We start from the raw sequence: 18840 nt of genomic DNA, 5'->3' as shown, positions 1-18840 counted from the left end.
AAGCTAGCTCTTACACAACTGAAATCCTGTAATTCAAGATTTATCCATTTTTCCACCTTTTGCATTTCTGCATCCATTAGTAACAGTCTCCTTTTTTGATATTCCATTTAATGATTCTCACCACTTGCCATGTATTTCCTTTGTGTTTTCTACCATTGCATCTGCATCATGCTTGTTTAACATGGGTGTTTACTGGAAATCTGCTAATTTTAATAGGTATGATCTTTTCATTCAATGGGTTATAGCCAAGTATATCTCTGAGGGTACTTCCAGGTCAAGGGAGATTACCAAGGGAGGGCTAAGAAAAATTTGTTAGAGTTTTTCTAACTATAAAATGGCTCTGAAAAGCTGAAGTGGTGTTTCTTTGAATGTGAGTAATATCTACTCTACTGGAGTTCTATATATCCAGTATTTAACAGTGGGAGAAGATACTCCTGCAAATGCGTATGCGTGAAAATATTTCACCCATATAGGCTGCCTTTGAAGTATGGTCACATCTAGCTTTGTTTGGGAAAATTTAATGCCTATTTCAAGCCTTGATGCCTGTCACAAGTCCCCAGCTGAATACAATAAGTGTCTTCTGAAGTCTTCACAATGTACCTTGTCGCTCAAGATTGGATACATTCATTCACAAATTTAACCTGTCTGTAATATTGGAAGACATAGCATGACCTGGACTCTCCATGAGAAAAAGCATTATAATGCTCTAGAAGCCACAATTGGCTTCAAAAACATTAGGCCACACAGTAAGGTTTACAAATCACAGTTGCTAAATTTATATATAGTGCACAAAGACTTATGACTTAGTGGAATGTGAAAAGTTTTGAATAGCTCTGAGTTATGCAAGTGCCTAGATTTTGCTGTTTTGAAATCTTACAGTTTTATCTAGTTTTTTTAAATAGTGTATTAATAAAATTACCTCTCATGTTTCTTTGGTCCTACTTTTGAAAGCTCTTTGTCATATTATAATGCTGAGAAAATTATTTGTCTCTTTCCATGTCATGTATCAGCTAATGTTTGTTAAGAAAGAGGGCACCTGTATCTTGCATACTTGGACTACCAGATCTGAGTTGCACAAATCCAGAAAATGACTAGATAGCAGCAGAAAGATACAAAACCTCTAACTTTCTGCCATCTGTTGTTCGTCTGACTTTTTGTAGCCCTACTTTATACAAACCCTCATTAACTACACAAGTGTATAATGTGATTTCGTTTTGGCTTAGTATGTTGTGCAAATTCAGCCAATTGTGTTCAGTAACCCATGATTTTAAAAACTTGACTTAAGATGATGCGTGAACTTAGTTATAGGATATTTTGCTCTAAGGACTGGATTCACACATTGTGCTATAACATAATTTATTTCATCATCATTACTTGAATAAGCCACAATCAATTGGATTCGTACTAAGCCAAAACCAAACAAGCCACCTTTTGTTTTAGTATGATATGTAAATTCAAGGTACATGTGATTAAATTCCTTCTGGAATGATCCGAAATGAGAGTAACAAACAGAAAATTTTATTCATGCATATGGCTCTAAATCTTGTAAACAATCAGTATTTAATCAGAACTCTGTGATATTGTTTTCTCACATATTCAGCATCAACATTCTTTCATCATTCTCATTTATGTTTTGTTTCTTGGCCATGTATGTTATATGATTAATGAATATTATAGAACTGTCCTGCTTATTTTATTAAGAGGGATAATTTATACTAGATTTTGTAAGTTTTGCTTTTCCTGCAATAACTGTTTGAAAACACAGTTTGTCTTTTGTGGTTAAACAAGATATCTCTCTCCCATTTCAAAATTAGACTCCATATTGAAGGCCATCTGGGATTCCATTACTCCAGAATTGTAAAATTGCTCTCCTTTCTAAATGACAAACATCGTTGTCATGTTATTACCTTTTCAGGGTTCTTACTTTTAGATATAAGAAAAGTAACATCCAAAGGCCTTCTTAACACCTTCTTTTCGACACTTTCTCTTTCCCAACTTCATGATGTCTATGATCATTCTTGGTGTAAATCTCATTGGATATGAGGTTACTCTACACCACACTTGTATTCTAGTACTGGTGTGTGTGAATGGAATCATAGAATCCAAAGAAGACTGGTTGGCCATTAGCCCCACAGCCCTGCTCAGTGCAAGAAATTGCTGAATGCTGTTGGGTTCACCCTCTATTTCGAAACCTTCAGCGAGGAAGAGCTTATTACCTTCTTAGGGGATTAGATTAATTGTGAAATCATTGTTAATAAATTTCTTACAACTAACCAGTAAAGGGCATTGCCTTCTTTGCCTTCTTTTCTGTGGCAGTTCTGCCACCCAGTCCTGTTTGGCTTCTCTCAGGCATTCTTCTGTATTGTTCTGTTGTTAGAACCTATAGACTTACTTCAAAAGTTTGCAAAGGTGAACCAAGGGTTAATTTCAACATTATGCTAAGCTTGATATGGCTTGTTTGGTTTAAAGCATGTCTAACAGATGTTGTCTAGCCTCTTCTTGAACTTATCAGTGAAGAGAGCCTACAACCTCTCTGAACAAAGTTGATCTGCCTTGTGAATAGTTATGTCAGGCATCATTCTTAAAAACTTGAATACTGACTTTTTACTATGTATTTGTTTGGTTTTAGCTTAATATGTCATATAGATTCACTCTTCGTAATTTAGTGTGCTTTGTAAAGCCATGGTTCCTGGCTTAGCTTTTGTGCAAACCTAGGTCATTTAAGTTTATTTAATAAATCATAGTTAAACAAACCAGGGTTTCATATAATCTATAAACTTCCATATATTAGTAACATGTAGTTGTCAGAAGAATTTGGTGTGATACAAAAATGTAGAAACATAATGTTGTGAAGATCAAGTTAAAAACTGGTGGGTTTTGTTTTGTTTTGGTGGATTTGTTTTGTTCTGTATTACATAAATCTTACATTTTAGATTAAGGCTTTTCCTTCTAAATTAGTAATTATTTTCAAATTAATAGTTTTTAGAAGTGCCTGCTTAAAAAGAAAATTCAAATACTAGATGTTCTTTTTCTTTCCAAAGGGATATAAATGTAGCTCAAATGTTTTTGTCTGTTGGCAATTGAACTGTATCATATTTTAAATTCCAGAGTGTTTTTAAAAAATCAGATTAACTGCTCTTTTCAGTGATAAACTAATTGCACGTTTTAAATCGCATGGAAGAAGGGTTTCTGTTTTAGATTACTATTCATAATAGAAATATCTAAGGCAATTCAGGAGGAGGCCTAAAACCTCTAGCTAAAAGAACAATCATATCATGCAAATTGTTGAAGGGCCTGCACAGACCTGCTAAAACATGGTTGCTTTCCTATATATACTTGATCTAATCAGTCACATGCTTGCTAAATCCAGTCTCCAAATGTCAGAGTTATTATGTGCAACTTAAGGCAACTAATTAATACAATCTTCTGCTAAACTAGCATTTCTATATTAACTGAGATTGTTGAAATAATCTTTAAAATGTTGAGTTTTAGTGAAGAACAAATATGCATCTAGCTCATTAAAATTAATGGGATCTACGTATATGAATGTATGATTATGGAGCGCCATGGTTAATGACCAATACTAGTATTTTCTGCAAGTGCCTAACACCAGTACAAATAATATTTTCCTTCAATCATGTAGAATTAATCATTTTAACATTAATTAATTCTTCTTTAAGGAAGTCTACCCTTGGCATTTTGATTTTGTTTCAAGTTTACTTGCTTCCCTTTCCCTGACCTAAAAGTCACTTCCCCCTTGCATCAGTTATGCATGGTCTGTTATATCCATGAACCTGAACATCAGTTTTTCAAAGTAGAACAGATTCTCAGTTTCTGTAGTCAGCTGGCATGTCCTGCACTACTGATAGAGATGGGAGAGCCTTACTTAGGCAAATTAACAGTACAGGTATCTAGACTTCGAATTCCGAAAACCTCACTCATATAACATTTTGCTTAAATGATTGCTAAGCTCAGCAACGCTAGAAATGATATATATTTAGGCAATTTAATATGTTAATTTTTTGGTTTTTTTTCTCTTTGTTTATTTTATTGGGTTTTTTGTTTTGGTATTACAGTTTAATATATAATTTGATTCTATTTTTTTTGTCTTTGTTTTTGTATATTATTTTCTCTGTATTTCTAGACCAGATTCATACATTGCTCTAACCTTGATTTGTTGAATCTTGATTTATTGGATAACTTCAGACAATATCCAACTATAAATCATAATTCACAAATCACAATAGTTGGGTGTCATACACTGAGCAAAGCCAAAATGAAACCAACCACACTATAGCCTAGCATTACATATGAACTCAGCAGAAACTCACAAATTCATCAGTCAAAGGGAAATAAATCATGACCCATAATGCTTACACAGGGGGAAGTCTCACTGATCTAATAATGTCTGGTCTATGCATGCTGGAGATGTTTGAGAATGCTAAAGAGATATCGATGACAAGGGAGAAAAACACTCTGGCACTTACTCAAAGAGTCATTTCCCTCTCTGGTGCCCCCTGGTTTTATTACATCATAATCCCCATCATTGCCAGCTGTCGTAGCACTAACCCAACACATCTGTAGAGTAACAATCTGGTGTTATCTCCTTAAAGTTTCTCTTATCATCTCTTTGGGATAGTTTTCTAGAGCATGTAAGTACAGAAAGCCACACAATATAACATGGCTTTTTATGTGTGAAGCAGTACATAATTGCAGAGAAACCTCATTTCCAGCTGCTGTTCTTAAGATTCCGAGAAGAAGCAAGCCCATTAAGTCATGTTACAAAACCTATGTGTTATGTATAACATTAGGTGGCTCTGGCTGATGTAGCATATGGACATCATGGTTTGCCCAAGGAGTATATTTAGGATCAAGCTTTTTCAGACTTTGCTGACCACAATGATTTGATTAGTTTTAGTATTTGTTCCCTGCCCATGAATATACAGCATTTCCTGTTAGAGAGTAGCTAGTTTAGTCACAATTTCCAAAAGTAGGTAGATTTCATAACAGGAAAGCTAGTTCTGACTCATCTTTGTAATCTTCACATTAAAGTAACATTGAGGTCTTGAAAGGAATTGGAGGGACATAACACTAAAGGAGAAATGTGAGACATTCTTATGTTCCTTTGCTGAAAAGGAATACTCTGAATAGGGAAATAATTGAATATGTTCATCTCTGTATAAAATTTTGTGTGAGCAAAGTAGACAAACAGAAATTCAATTCTGCTTTTGTAAATTCAGCTCTCAAAGAGTCAGTGTAGATATCTTTTAAGAGCATCTTAACATTAAATTGCTCTAGCTTTCATTTTCAACATACGACCTTTGCTGTGGATGCATATTTTATCAACTTATAAGCTTCGTTCAATATCCAGTTAATGTGTTGCTCTACATTACTATATTCTGTAGCTGGAATTGAATGCATTCCCTTCAAATGCTAGAAGCATTTATTATAAAAAGTAAAAGCCATATGACCATGAGGAAAAAAACATGAGCCAAATCCATTTTGAGGCAACACCCAGATTAGGACAACTGAAAGTTTAAGACTGGAGGGTGGGTTTCTGAGTTTTCACCAAGGTCTTCATTGAGTAAGATGATTCAATATTCAGAAGCAACAAAAAGGAGATGGGGGCAGGGAAAATGTAGCTGATGTCAAGAGTCCCTCTGGTGGGAGGAGATGGGTGGGGACACATTTAATTAATTAATTAATAAATAAATAAAATCAATCATGCCTGCACTAGGTTAGTCTTAGCTGTTTGGGGAAATCTACAGGCAGGCAAATTAGATCTTACAAGGCACATGAGTGATGGTAGAATATACCAAGTGGTCTCACAAATGAGTAACTGTTGCACAACCGTACACATACACACACTATTTTTGAAAATAAAAGATCCAACAGTTGTAGTCAAAACTCTAGAAGGGCGCTTCTCTGTCCTCTTTAGTTTTCAGGGCAATGGCCTTATGCTCCAGTACCACTGCTATTGATTCTACCATGAAAACTATTTAAACACATCTCAGATAGGTTTCAATGAACTCATAGAAACACAACTCTCACAAATGAAGATGAAACAAGTAAAGGAGGTATGGAAGACTAAAAAGTGTTTAGATTGGATTGCCCAGAAATGTAAGAGTGGAAACTGATTTCTCTTTAATCGTCCATAGACTTTGGCCACTCTGTAAGCCAAATGCCACAATAGGAAATGATAGTGTAATTTTAGCCTCTACAACAGTCTTTTTCTGCCCAACCAGTACTTAGGCCTGCTTCTTTTAGGACACTAAGAGCAGCAAATGGTGAGAAACTTTGGGCATTTCACAACTATCCTGCTATCTGCCCTCTTCTTATATCTCTGTCAACTTGAGTTTCTCAGCACATACACATGTGTCCACTTTAGAAACGCTGGTTCCTCACCCAACGTTCCCGAGGAGATTCAGTATCAAGACTTGAATCTGCAAGGCCATAAGTGCCACGCAACTGAGACATTAACTGGATGGATTTCTCACAACTTCCCAGCACCTTCCTGTTGCTCCCCCAATCTCTCTACAGTCTTCCTGCAAGCATGCCCCTGCATATTCAATTGTGTTTCACAGTTGTAAAAATGATGTATTTTATTCCATTTATCACAAAAGATGTAACTGAGAAAAAACTTAACCAGTCCCCATAAACTGGGTTGAAATGGCTAAATAACATTCCTGCCCACACTTTACTGCAGTGTTTCTCAAAGTGTGGTCTGAGGACCCCTGGGGGTCCCCCCAAACCCTCTCATGGGTCTGAAAAATAAGAATTATTTGCCAGCCTATGTTGAAAAATGATACAATATTAAAATCCCATCAAACAATTGTCAGAAGTGGTAGTGGCAGTGAATGCATCAGTATTAATTTTTAATACTGTAAATATTGATAAATATAACCCATAGAAGCAAAAGCTCTTTTGGGGTCCTTCATAATTTTTAAAAGTGGGAAGGGGTCCTGAGAGAAAAAAAAGTTTAAGAAACACTGCTTTACTGCATAAGGTGAATATTAAAACCCAGATTTAGCAGCAGCAAAGCCTAAGAAACACAAAACATCTTAAGAACCGGAATTTGCTTTTTCAAACACCACTCAACTCTGTGCTCCTGATTAATTTCTTAATCTTAAGAACTACCAAGTAGACTGCCTTACAAATGTCTCTGTCTAATTCCAGCAAAGTCCTAAGAGTTGCTCACATAGAGGTGAGACAGACCTGGCACATGTGCTGCTTTATTTGCTTGCTTGCGCAGATTGACACTTGCCTGTTCCATTGAATTCTACAAGCACAAGCTCTCCCCTTCCTTCAATATTGTAAGTGACTTTTCTTAAGCTTCTTTGTTATTCAGAGAGCAGCCCCTGATTCTACAGTACATTTTGGAAGCTCAGTGGGTCCGCTGGAACACCCGCAGGAATTCCAGTGTGCAGGAATTGCAGATGCACGTTTACAACCTATCCTATCAGGTCTTGCTGGAGCGCTTAGTCAAAAGACACTGTACTGTGTGAGGAGGGGGGATGCATCTGCATGAGTTGGTTCCAATGTCCAAGCGTGTGCCGGAAGTGCAGGTTTGGTGGAGTAGAATGGAATGGAATGTTCTCTGTAGTTTTCCAAGAACAAAAACAGCTGGGCAAGAAGCTACTGAGACAGTTTCTAAATTTGAAAAATAAACGCCACACAACCGTTTAACCATTGCCATCTCTCCTCATAAAGTTCTATTCAGAAGGTTTCTTTTAATGGGAAGGTTGTTTCTAATTTCCCCCTCCCTCCTTTAATCCCTGTGCTCCTTCACTCCTTTCTGATCAGCCTTTTGAAAATTCAGCATTTAGACTTTTTACAGTGTTTTCTTCTTACTTTTCTTCTCCCATCACCCCCACCTCTCCTGCCCCCACACATGTATTTCCCACTGGAAAAAAGTAAATGGCAAGCTTCACGCTCACTACGCAAAACAAATGTTACTTATTAGAAGTCTCCTGCGGTCAGCAGACGGTTGTCTATGGGGTAACTGGAAGTGGTGCTGCTAACTGATGTGTTCAGCCAATTCCCAGCTGGGGATGGGGGTGGTATTTATTGTAGCGATTTAGAAGGGGGGAGGATTTAGATTTATATATTCTTGCCATGATAAAATTCTGGTTGTACACAGTTACAGGCACAACTACTTGCCCTGTGTACATCAGAAGACAAATCCAGCCTCTTCAACAAATTGAAGAATTAAAATGCAACTGTATCAAGGCCACTGTTACTCATTCATTCATTGCTTAAACTTTTATACCACTTCCTAAACTCTGAATACCATTTTCAGTTTTAAAAATACTATGGTAATAATATTTGGACATATTACTCAAAGATTCAGCTCTCTGAAAAAGGCTCGCATTTTGGGAAAGGTGGAAGGAAAGAGAAGAGGACAACCAGCAACAAGGTGGATGGACTCAGTTAAGGTGGCAATGAGTAAACTGTTGGGAGACTTGAAAGAACAGGTTAGGGATAGATTGTCACTGAGAAAATCTATCTAGGTGGTCACTAGGAGTCAAAATGACTTGATGGCACATAAAAAAATAAATCAATAGTAATAATTAAAATAATGACATTAAAATGAATAAAATAACATAACAGAGCATTGGGAAGTTCCAAGACAGCAACTATAAAATCCAGTAAAATTCAAGTAAAGTCTAATTAAACTTGAAAATTTAAGAAGAAAAGCATCAGGCAATGTGTCACCTTCATTCACTTATCCATTCATCCATTTGTTAATGCATTTATGAAAGACATAAAGTAAAAACATCATCATCATACAGAGCAAATATTGGTTTTAATTATTTTAGTAAGCTAATACAATGTGCCTTTCAGAAACAAGGTTATAATGCTTGATAAATTACACAAATGTACTTAAGCTGTCATGTTCATCTCCAGTACCTCTGGATCCCTTCAGAGTTTAGCAGCTTTATTGGAAAACATAGTTTGCTGCTGGAGTCTCTCCTTCCAGCACAGTGTTTCTCACACTTGGCCCCTGGAAGATGTGTGGACTTCAACTCCCAGAATTCCCCAGCAAGCATGGCTGGCTGGGGAATTCTGGAAGTCCACACATCTTCCAGCGGCCAAGTTTGAGAAACACTGTTCCACCACTTTTCGCTATCAAGCTAAGAAATACTTACCAGTATTTCTGATAAATATTTCTTACTGTCTTATCCCCCTTGTTGCTTGCCTTCCATGCCATCTGTCCTCCTGATTTCCATCTCAACTTCCACCCCGAATAAACCTACTTTGGGAGTGGCGTCAGGGTGGTTCTAAGCAGATCCATAGGTCACCTCAAGGCCACTGAGGGCAGATATTCTACCTTATTCCTGTGAGGTCAGTCAGGCTAAGAGATAGTAAATGAATTAGGGTCCTTAAGTAGATATCATGGTTGATGACAGGTTTAATTTGAACCTGGGGAAGATTAGATTAGAACCTGGAGAAATTAAGTTTGGTACCCTCCCTTTTCACCTTTATCCTTAAAGACAAATAGAAGCTATGTTTGTATGCACTGAGACATCGACACACTGATCTACAAACTGACCAGTCACATTTCAGCTAAGGGCGTTGTGCAGACCCAGTTTTTCTCATTAGTTTAGGGTTCACTGCATCCTGCAAATCCAAAAATTTCAGTTAACCGAGTAAGCCATGGTTAAGTTAACCAAGGGTAAGTATGTTGTGTGAACATTGCAAGAGTATTCAGATTGTTCCAGGGAGCTCAGAGTTCAAATTATTCTCCCCTGGATGGCCATAGTTCAGTTGCTGTCTCTCAACCTAATTTATTTTACAGGATTCTGATAGGAATAAATCCCCATGGACTCCACTATGAACTGCTTTTGAAACAAGATAGGATAGAAGTGTAATGAATATTTAATACTGTTTCAGTGTTCAGAGCTTAAAAATAAAACTGGAAAATAGAGCCTTTTTTCCTATATTTCAGACCTTAAGGAACTATTTCCCTTCAGGGCTGAACTGAACTTCTTTCTTGCCCCAGCTGTCATGTTCACTGTTTCGATGTGCACTGTACATCGTAACGTTTCACATGCCATGGCGCTGACACGCATTTCTGTTTAGGAGGGGGCTGCTGTGAAACCTTGTACCAAGCTCTGTATCTATGTTCATTACAATGGAATGTGTTTGGGTTATGTGCTCTGCTCAAGGACTTTTCCCGCAGACCATCAGAAGCCGTTAGGAGCACCTGGGATTGTGAACTTGGGAAGATTCTACGGAGGGAGGGATCTCATTTGCACCGAGGGTTTTTAGTTTGCATTTGGCGCGCTTTTATCATTCTCAGCTTTCTTTGTGATCCTGCATACTATTCTTTAATAAATCAGATATCTTTGAATTCCTGCTCATGAGTCTCAGAGTGTGTTAGAATAGGCATTCATTACATAAAGCTGAGAATCACCAAAGTTGTACTGTTAGCTCCTACCAAGATGTTGTTGCACCTATTTCTCATCCACATCTACCGTCTGCATGGTAGCCCCTCCCGTTTGGTCAGCGACCACGGAACACAGTTTACTTCCCAGTTTTGGAAATCATTTTTAAAATTGATTGGCACCAAACAGGCGCTGTCTACCTCGTCGCATCCTGAGACTGACGGATCTACTGAGGTTTTGAACTCTGCCCTTGAACAATTCCTTAGAGCATACATAAATTACCATCAGGACAATTGGGTGGAGTTACTGCCTTTTGCTGAAGTGGCTTACAACAATGCTGTCCATCAGAGTACCGGGCAAACCCCTTTTCGTGTGGTTTCTGGTCACAACTTTGTTCCCATCCCTGAACTACCACAACCCCCTTCCCAAACATGTTCTGCCTCTGACTGGGCTGTTAAGCTAGCTGATTCCTGGCCAGTGATTCAACAGACTTTGGCTGATGCCCAGGCTGTTTACAAGTTTCAAGCCGATAAGCATCGTTCCTTGCAACACGACTTCAAGATTGGGGATCAGGTGTATCTGTCTACCAAATTCATCAAGTCATCACAACCCTTTAAAAAACTTGCTCCCAAGTTCATTGGTCCTTTCCCTATTGTTGGTCTTATCAAGCCAGTTACTGTTAAGTTGGACCTGCCTCACAATTTGAAACGCTTGCACCCTGTTTTCCATTGCAGCTTGCTCAAGCCTGTCCACCACTCCTCCCTCCGGCATCCCCAGCCTCCTCCTCCTGCTCTGATCATGATTGACGGCCAACAGCACTTTGAGGTCACGGAGGTCGTTGATTCTCACAAGCTTTGCGGCACCCTCCAGTATCTGGTCCAATGGAAACACTTTCCTCATCCTGAATGGGTGTCTGCTCGCCACATTAATGCTCCTGATTTAATTCGCTGTTTCCACTTGGCTTACCCTTTGAAGCCTGCTGCTTAGTGTTTTCTTTCTTTTGGGGGGGCAGTACGTCATGTTCACTGTTTCAATGTGCACTGTACATTGTAACGTTTCACATGCCATGGTGCTGACGCGCGTTTCTGTTTGGGAGGGAGCTGCTGTGAAACCTTGTACCAAGCTCTGTATCTGTGTTCATTACAATGGAATGTGTTTGGGTTATGTGCTCTGTTCAAGGACTTTTCCCGCAGACCATCAGAAGCTGCTAGGAGCACCTAGGATTGTGAGCCTGGGAAGATTCTACGGGGGGAGGGATCTCATTTGCACCGAGGGTTTTTAGTTTGCATTTGGCGCGCTTTTATCATTCTCAGCTTTCTTTGTGATCCTGCATACTATTCTTTAATAAATCAGATATCTTTGAATTCCTGCTCATGAGTCTGAGAGTGTTTTAGAATAGGCATTCATTGCACCAGCAAAAAAGATGACCCACTGGCCATTTCTTGAAGACAGGAATATACAACTTCATCGTCACCTTCTCCACCCCCACCCCCTACGGCGGTGAACCTGTGCCCGCCTTCTCTTGCTCCACGTTAAAAATAGAATTGTTCTGACTTCTGCCAATGCAAGCCAGGCCAAATGGACATCTGTCACACTTCATGCCATTGTAGGCAATGCCTCTGCTCCTATTGGCTTGAATGTGCTGTGATGGGAATGCTTCCTCTCTTCCATGCCCTGTGCTGGAATGACCATGGCATCCTGGGCTTTTGGCATGCTTGCCAAGTAGACTGGGGACTTCCCTTCCCTTCCCGGATCATTCCCCCCCCCCTTTGTTTCATTGGACAACCATGTTCCGGAGTGGAATGGTGAAATAGCCATTTTTTTAAAATATGAAATTAAGAGTTTTGCCAGTTTCTTCTTCTAGCTCAGCTTCCATTAAAAATTTAAAACTGTGGGAGTCTCTTTCTTTCTGAAATGATTTAATACTGTAGTGGAACTTCCTTTTTCTTTTTTTAAATCAGTGAAATTGGCAAGAGTCCTTCTAGTTTCCCCTTCTAATCAAAGAGAAGGGGAAAACTGAAACTTACTGGGTTGTGTGTGTGGTGTGGTGTGGTGTGTTGTCACCAGTCCTCAAAAGACATGTCCAAGAAGAGGCGAGCAACTAACGCTTTCCCAGGATGGGTGGGAGAGGTAAAGGGGCAGGGGAATCTACCACTGTGGGCCCTGTTAACTGCTCTCTAGACAAAATATGTAGTTATCCACTTGGCCAAAGTGGCAGAGGAAGAAGTTGAGATCAGAAAGGATTTTGTAAAGCCAGCTTCATTTCTAGCTGGTTTATGCATTAGATTGAAGGCTGCCATGCAGAAGAACCTGAAGTTCAGATATAATCAGTGACCTGAAAAGGAGCTTTCTGGAGACATTATTTAAAAACAATATAAATACAATTAATATCTCTTCCATATAAGAGTCAAATAATTTCCATAATAAAGATGCATACTGTTGCACAATGCATTTAGAATACAACAACCTCATTAGGGAATTTTTTCAGTGCTTGTAAGTTATTTGTAGTCTGCTTTTCAGCTCAGGAAGACATTTAAGAAACTAAAACAAGTGTTCAAAGTGACGAATCAGAAGCTGCTCTTGACTATTAATCAAATGATATATTGTGAAATTAGAGATTTATTTTAAGTACACTGGAACCCTTTCTTTGGGATTGCAAATGGACTGGCGTATTAAATTTACAGAGTCAGACAGTCATATAACAAGGATTCCATATGCACCAGCTGTATCTCATCTTGCTAATCTGTAGGTTTATTTTTAAAAATATTGGGTGGGGGTGCTTTTAAGAGAAGTCACACAGTTCTCCCCCCCCCCCCCAGCAAGTGGATTCCTTGTTGCGTAGTGGGGAGTGATAAATTGATACCACATGTCCCTCCCAGACAAAAAGCCTCTGTGCTCCAGGAGAGGTGCATGCAGCTGGTGTCTGAATTAATGGGCAAGTCCCATAAGGTAAACACAGTGTGGAAGAGACTGAAACAGAAACTGAGCTCAGAGGAGTGGGGAAATTTTTGCAGAAAAGGGTCTGCCAATGTTCCTTGACTGAAGAAAAAGAACAAACAAGTGAAACACTTGGAAATGGAACTCTGAAATATGAGAAGCAGTGGTTCTGATCGAGTCAGCAAAACTGTAAACAGCCTGCGTAGAACATATTCCTTGTCCCTCCACTGTCCTTACAAAACCTATGAACAAACATGGCAAAGCCTATACAGTGCATATATTTCAGTATTTGTCAGAGGACAGGTAATTCTGCTATTCCATAAGAACGTTCCTTAGGAGGAAAGTGGAGACAAGTTTTCTAGGGACACACTGTACATGCTATTATTTGTGTGACTGCAATTAACATGTATAACTTTCACTTTTCTCTTTTTGCCACACTTGTGTCTACAATGTCTTCTGCAAAGCTTCAGTTTCTATTTCAAGGGAAGTCTTCATTGGTGCCAGTGGGAGCATTCCTCGATACGCAAATGACAATTGTAGAGAGGAACCCAAGTTCCAAGTCCTGCTCAGGCTGCCTGGTGGCTGCTGTGGACATAACACAATATGGGCATGTTGGCCCTAGCAGTTGCGCTTGGCACACCATGCCTGGAAGCATGGCAGAGAGGGATCCCTGGTGCTTCAAGTCTTTGGGGCAGGTTTGATCCCAGGATGGAATGTTACACTTGAATTTTGAAATGCAAGAACCTTATATGAGATACTGGAGGTGATAGGGTACAAGGTGATTACTAGTGTTCATTCAGATTGGCTCAGGTTGGTTTTCAGCAGTTATAAATGCTTGGGAAGGTAGTGTACTCTAAGTTAGTTTTAAGAAGCTAATTTATTCGGCAATCACCTAGTGCTGCTCATCAGCAAGAAAACAACATGAATAACAATTACTGTGAAGTAAGGAAATGGGGACGCGGTGGCGCTGCGGGTTAAACCGCTGAGCTGTCGATCGGAAGGTCGGCGGTTCGAAACCGTGCGGCGGGGTGAGCTCCCGTTGCTCGTCCCAGCTCCTGCTCACCTAGCAGTTCGAAAACATGCAAATGTGAGTAGATCAATAGGTGCCGCTTCGGTGGGAAGGTAACGGCGTTCCGAGTCGTCATGCTGGCCACATGACCCGGAAGTGTCTATGACAACACCGGCTCCAAGGCTTAGAAACGGAGATGAGCACCGCCCCCTAGAGTCAGACACGGCTGGACTTTACGTCAAGGGAAACCTTTACCTTTACCTTTACCTTTAAGGAAATGAATGTGAAGTTTCTTCACCATTAAACTACCTTTGCGTGAGGAAGGAATTGGGCAAAGGACCTAAAACCAGACTGGTCTATTTCAGTAAGGTGTTAGTCTCTTCTCCCACTGGGAAAAAGTGGCTGTCCATCCACTTCTGGGAAAAAGATACAGGATTTGATAGATAGGGGGTCTGCTGTATAAGAGGCTCAAGTCTTACTGTTTGCAGTAGCTTGCTTTCTGTGTTATTCAGGCTAAACAGATTTGAACAGTGTCTTAGTTTCAATGTTAGTTGGGTAAAAGCCTGACACTTTGTCACAGTGTAGATTCATTATGCACATAGTTGCATTAATGCTCCAAAATTCAATAAATTGTATAAAATTATCATCATCTTCATCATAAAGCTCTATGTAGTCTAGACCTCTGTAATACAATGCACAGATTATTGTTGTTGTTGTTGTTACTTACTGTAGATGACTGAAAGGCTTTGAGAGTTTAGATGGAGGTACAAAGTAGAGCTGATCCCTCTGGTAAGAAAAAGCTCACTCATAGAAAAACTGTGTAGACCCGTTAGGGTGTTCGCTGAGCTCTGAATCAAAGCCATACATTGGCAAAGTGAAAAGAAAACACTCCAGAGCCTTTTACTTTATTGAAGCCATGCATATATACTTACAAAGAGAGACCAGCATTTGGTGTACATTTTTATTTGCTTAAAGTGATAGTTTATTATATGTCTGCTGTGAATAAAAGAGGGAAAACCCTGGCTTTGAACTTTATTATTATTTTTTTCTTTACTGGACCTGGCCTTAGACAAAACATTTTTATGTACTTAAGCGATGAATAAAAAGCACGTAGACTGCATGTCTTTGCACAACCCAGATGTTTTCCATTTACTTAATGTCATCCTGCTCCTTTATGTCAGGAATAGAGATGCCAGTGTGAATCATCGAGCTTGAATGATAATCCCCATTGTACATTTTAAAATAGTTTTTTAAAATAAGCAATTTGTGAATTCTTACTGTCCTGTTTTCAAAATATATTTTCAAAAGCGTTGCACTTTTCCACATTGATACAGTCAGCATCTGCCAATAGTTTTAGGTACATCCTCACATTTAAACATACCATGTCATACTGTGGTTTCCCCAAGATTCTTATCTCCAAAATACTATAAGGTTTGACATGCACATACAAAGCTTCTCATTTTAATCGTTAAAGTAACAAGGACCAACTTCAGAAGCAGCCATCCAGGACTTGCAAATGACATGGCTGCTCTAGCAATCTGAAAAGAGGGCTTCACATACACCCCTGCACTTTGTAATGAACTTGCTTCTAGGCTTTGCACAACTGGACTATATTTGAATTATAGGCTGTACAGCCAATCCTACCGGTCTCACCTTTCTTTGGGTGTGTCCAGACAAAGGGGTTGTAGCAGTAACATTCACAAAGTATTCTGCCTTTGCCACCTTTCCCAGCCTTATTCTGTCTTCCCCTTTACTGATCTTTTTTGCTTTGGTAATTAAAATATCTAGAAGAAACGGTGGGAATGTACAGGAGGATTATTACTGGAAGATTTCAATAATCAATCAGCTCTCTCAAAAATTCTGAGAATGTGGCTTGATATTTTGACAAAAGTCTTATCTGGAAGTCCTCCCCTTGCCACTTTTTTTTTTTTTAGTATTATAACCCTAAAGTACATCTCAATAGAATGTCTGGAAATAGCTTTTTAATCAGCAGCCCATGTCTCCTGCAACCATCAGTTCATCCTAGCATGACTTAAATGGCATACTGATTTCTGGACAGTGGCTTTCTCATGTCAGTGGTGTTTTCACTTCCTGCATTTCTCATGGCAATTGACTAGAACTTGGTTTGCTGGACATGCTTTCACATCCACTAGTAAAAGCCACAGCTGCTGACTGTGCTTTGTATAAGGACAATTTCTCTTTGGAAATTTACAGCAATGCTCAGGCTAGATTATTAGCCAAGTTAGTTTGCTCAGATGCCACTAAAGGAAAAAGGGAGATGAGGAAATAATAATAAATAAACATAGTTGTTGCTATTTACAGAAGACCATTAGGTTATAACACGCCAAACAGGTTTTACTTTATGCTCTCAGTTTGTACATTGTGATCTAGAAATAGGAGAGTTGTAGAACTGGTTCTTGACTGTAAGTGCTTAGGATCATAGGATATCTATATTAATTATCCTGATTTTCCATGCATCTGATTACTTTGGTAAGTATTTTAATGGGAGGCTTTTTTAAATGAAAGTGAGATAAAGATTCTCCTTTAGTTAATGAACACAATTTGAGAGGATCTGTTTAAAAAACTGCAGTTAATCACCCAAGCTATGTGCTTACAACAATAGCACCAGTGCTAAATGCACTTTTTTGGGAAAGGGCTTATCCATACATTGATGATATTCATGCTATGCCAGAACATCTTGAATTTTATAATGACTCCTGTGCTGAATTCTGTATTCATGCTGGTGTCTGAACAACCTATTAAAAATCAGAGAAGTAGTAACAATAACAGAAGATTTTTTTTAAATGCTTTTTATGTATTGACTTAAGTATTATATTGAATGATGGAATTTACTTGACAATATTCTAAACTTGGGGGATTTTGTGTGTTGTCTTTGCAGAACTCAATCAGACACAACTTGTCCCTTCACAGTCGATTCATCAGGGTACAGAATGAAGGAACTGGGAAAAGCTCCTGGTGGATGATCAACCCAGATGGAGGAAAAGGTGGGAAAGCGCCCCGGAGACGTGCTGTGTCCATGGACAACAGCAACAAATACACAAAGAGCCGAGGACGAGCAGCTAAGAAAAAAGCAGCCCTTCAAGCTGCACAGGAGACAAGTGAGGACAGCCCCTCCCAGCTATCCAAGTGGCCGGGTAGCCCAACATCCCGTAGCAGTGATGAGCTGGATGCGTGGACGGATTTCCGGTCTCGTACCAACTCAAATGCCAGTACAATAAGTGGCCGCTTGTCACCGATATTGGCAAGTACTGAGCTAGATGAGGTTCAGGATGATGATGCTCCGCTTTCCCCCATGTTGTACAGTAGCCCACCCAGCATGTCCCCATCAGTAAGCAAGCCCTGTAATGTTGAGCTGCCGAGGTTGACTGACATGGCAGGCACTATGAACTTGAATGATGGCTTGACGGATAATCTTATGGATGATCTCCTGGACAATATAACCCTTCCCTCTTCCCAGCAGTCACCCACCGGAGGACTCATGCAAAGAAGCTCAAGTTTTCCATATGGCTCCAAAGGTTCAGGGCTTGGTTCTCCATCAAGTAGTTTCAATAATGCTGTGTTTGGACCATCATCTCTGAATTCTCTCCGTCAGTCTCCCATGCAAACCATCCAAGAGAACAAGCAAGCTACATTTTCTTCCATTTCGCACTACAATAACCAAACTCTGCAGGATCTGCTGGCATCAGATTCACATAGCCACAGTGACGTCATGATGACTCAGTCCGATCCACTCATGTCACAAGCTAGCACTGCTGTGTCTGCCCAAAACGCACGCAGGAATATTATGCTCCGGAATGATCCAATGATGTCATTTGCTGCTCAACCAAGTCAGAGCAGTTTGGCCAACCAGAATCTGCTCCACCACCAGCATCAATCCCAGAATTCCTCTCTCAGTGGCAGCCGTGCCTTGTCAAATTCTGCCGGTACTATGGGCTTAAGTGACACAAACATTGGATCAGCAAAACACCAGCAACAGCCACCTGCCAACCAGTCTATGCAATCACTTTCTGACTCCCTCTCAGGCTCTTCTTTGTATTCCAACAGCATGAGCCTTCCGGTCATGGGGCATGATAAATTCCCCAGTGATTTGGATCTGGATATTTTCAATGGGAGCTTGGAATGCGACATGGAGTCCATTATCCGCAGTGAACTCATGGATGCAGATGGATTGGATTTTAATTTTGATTCCCTCATCTCAGCCCAGAATGTTGTTACTCTGAATGTGGGAAACTTCACTGGTGCTAAGCAAGCTTCATCACAGAGTTGGGTTCCAGGCTGAAGGATTTATGCAAAGAGGGGAAAATGGGCAAAGCAGGTTAGCAATGTTTAGTCTGTTGCATTCAGTACTGTACTTTACAATATGTAAATATAGCTTTTAAAAAGGACAAGTAGAGCTTTTACAACAAACATCCAGACCAAACTAAGGGTTAGGTTACAACACTGTGCGCTCCAATTATATGATAAGAGCTTCCCATAGCAGTAACT

The 18840-nt window shown here is 39.6% G+C and overlaps 1 protein-coding gene across 2 annotated transcripts in view; it reads left to right on the top strand.

Moving 5' to 3' along the window:
- The window catches only part of FOXO3 (forkhead box O3), a 137599-nt gene that overhangs the window by 102391 nt on the left and 16368 nt on the right, over window positions 1-18840 (top strand). For both annotated transcript variants that reach the window (XM_063311307.1, XM_063311317.1), the window contains one exon: window positions 17234-18670. In XM_063311307.1, coding sequence (XP_063167377.1) covers window positions 17234-18634 — 1401 coding nt within the window. In that variant the 3' untranslated portion in view covers window positions 18635-18670. The remainder of the gene's footprint in view (window positions 1-17233; window positions 18671-18840) is intronic.

Source organism: Candoia aspera, chromosome 1 (genome assembly GCF_035149785.1).
Source record: "Candoia aspera isolate rCanAsp1 chromosome 1, rCanAsp1.hap2, whole genome shotgun sequence".
NCBI lineage: Eukaryota > Metazoa > Chordata > Lepidosauria > Squamata > Boidae > Candoia > Candoia aspera.
Note: the sequence above shows the minus strand (reverse complement) of the source record. Positions and strands in the feature narration are given on the sequence as shown.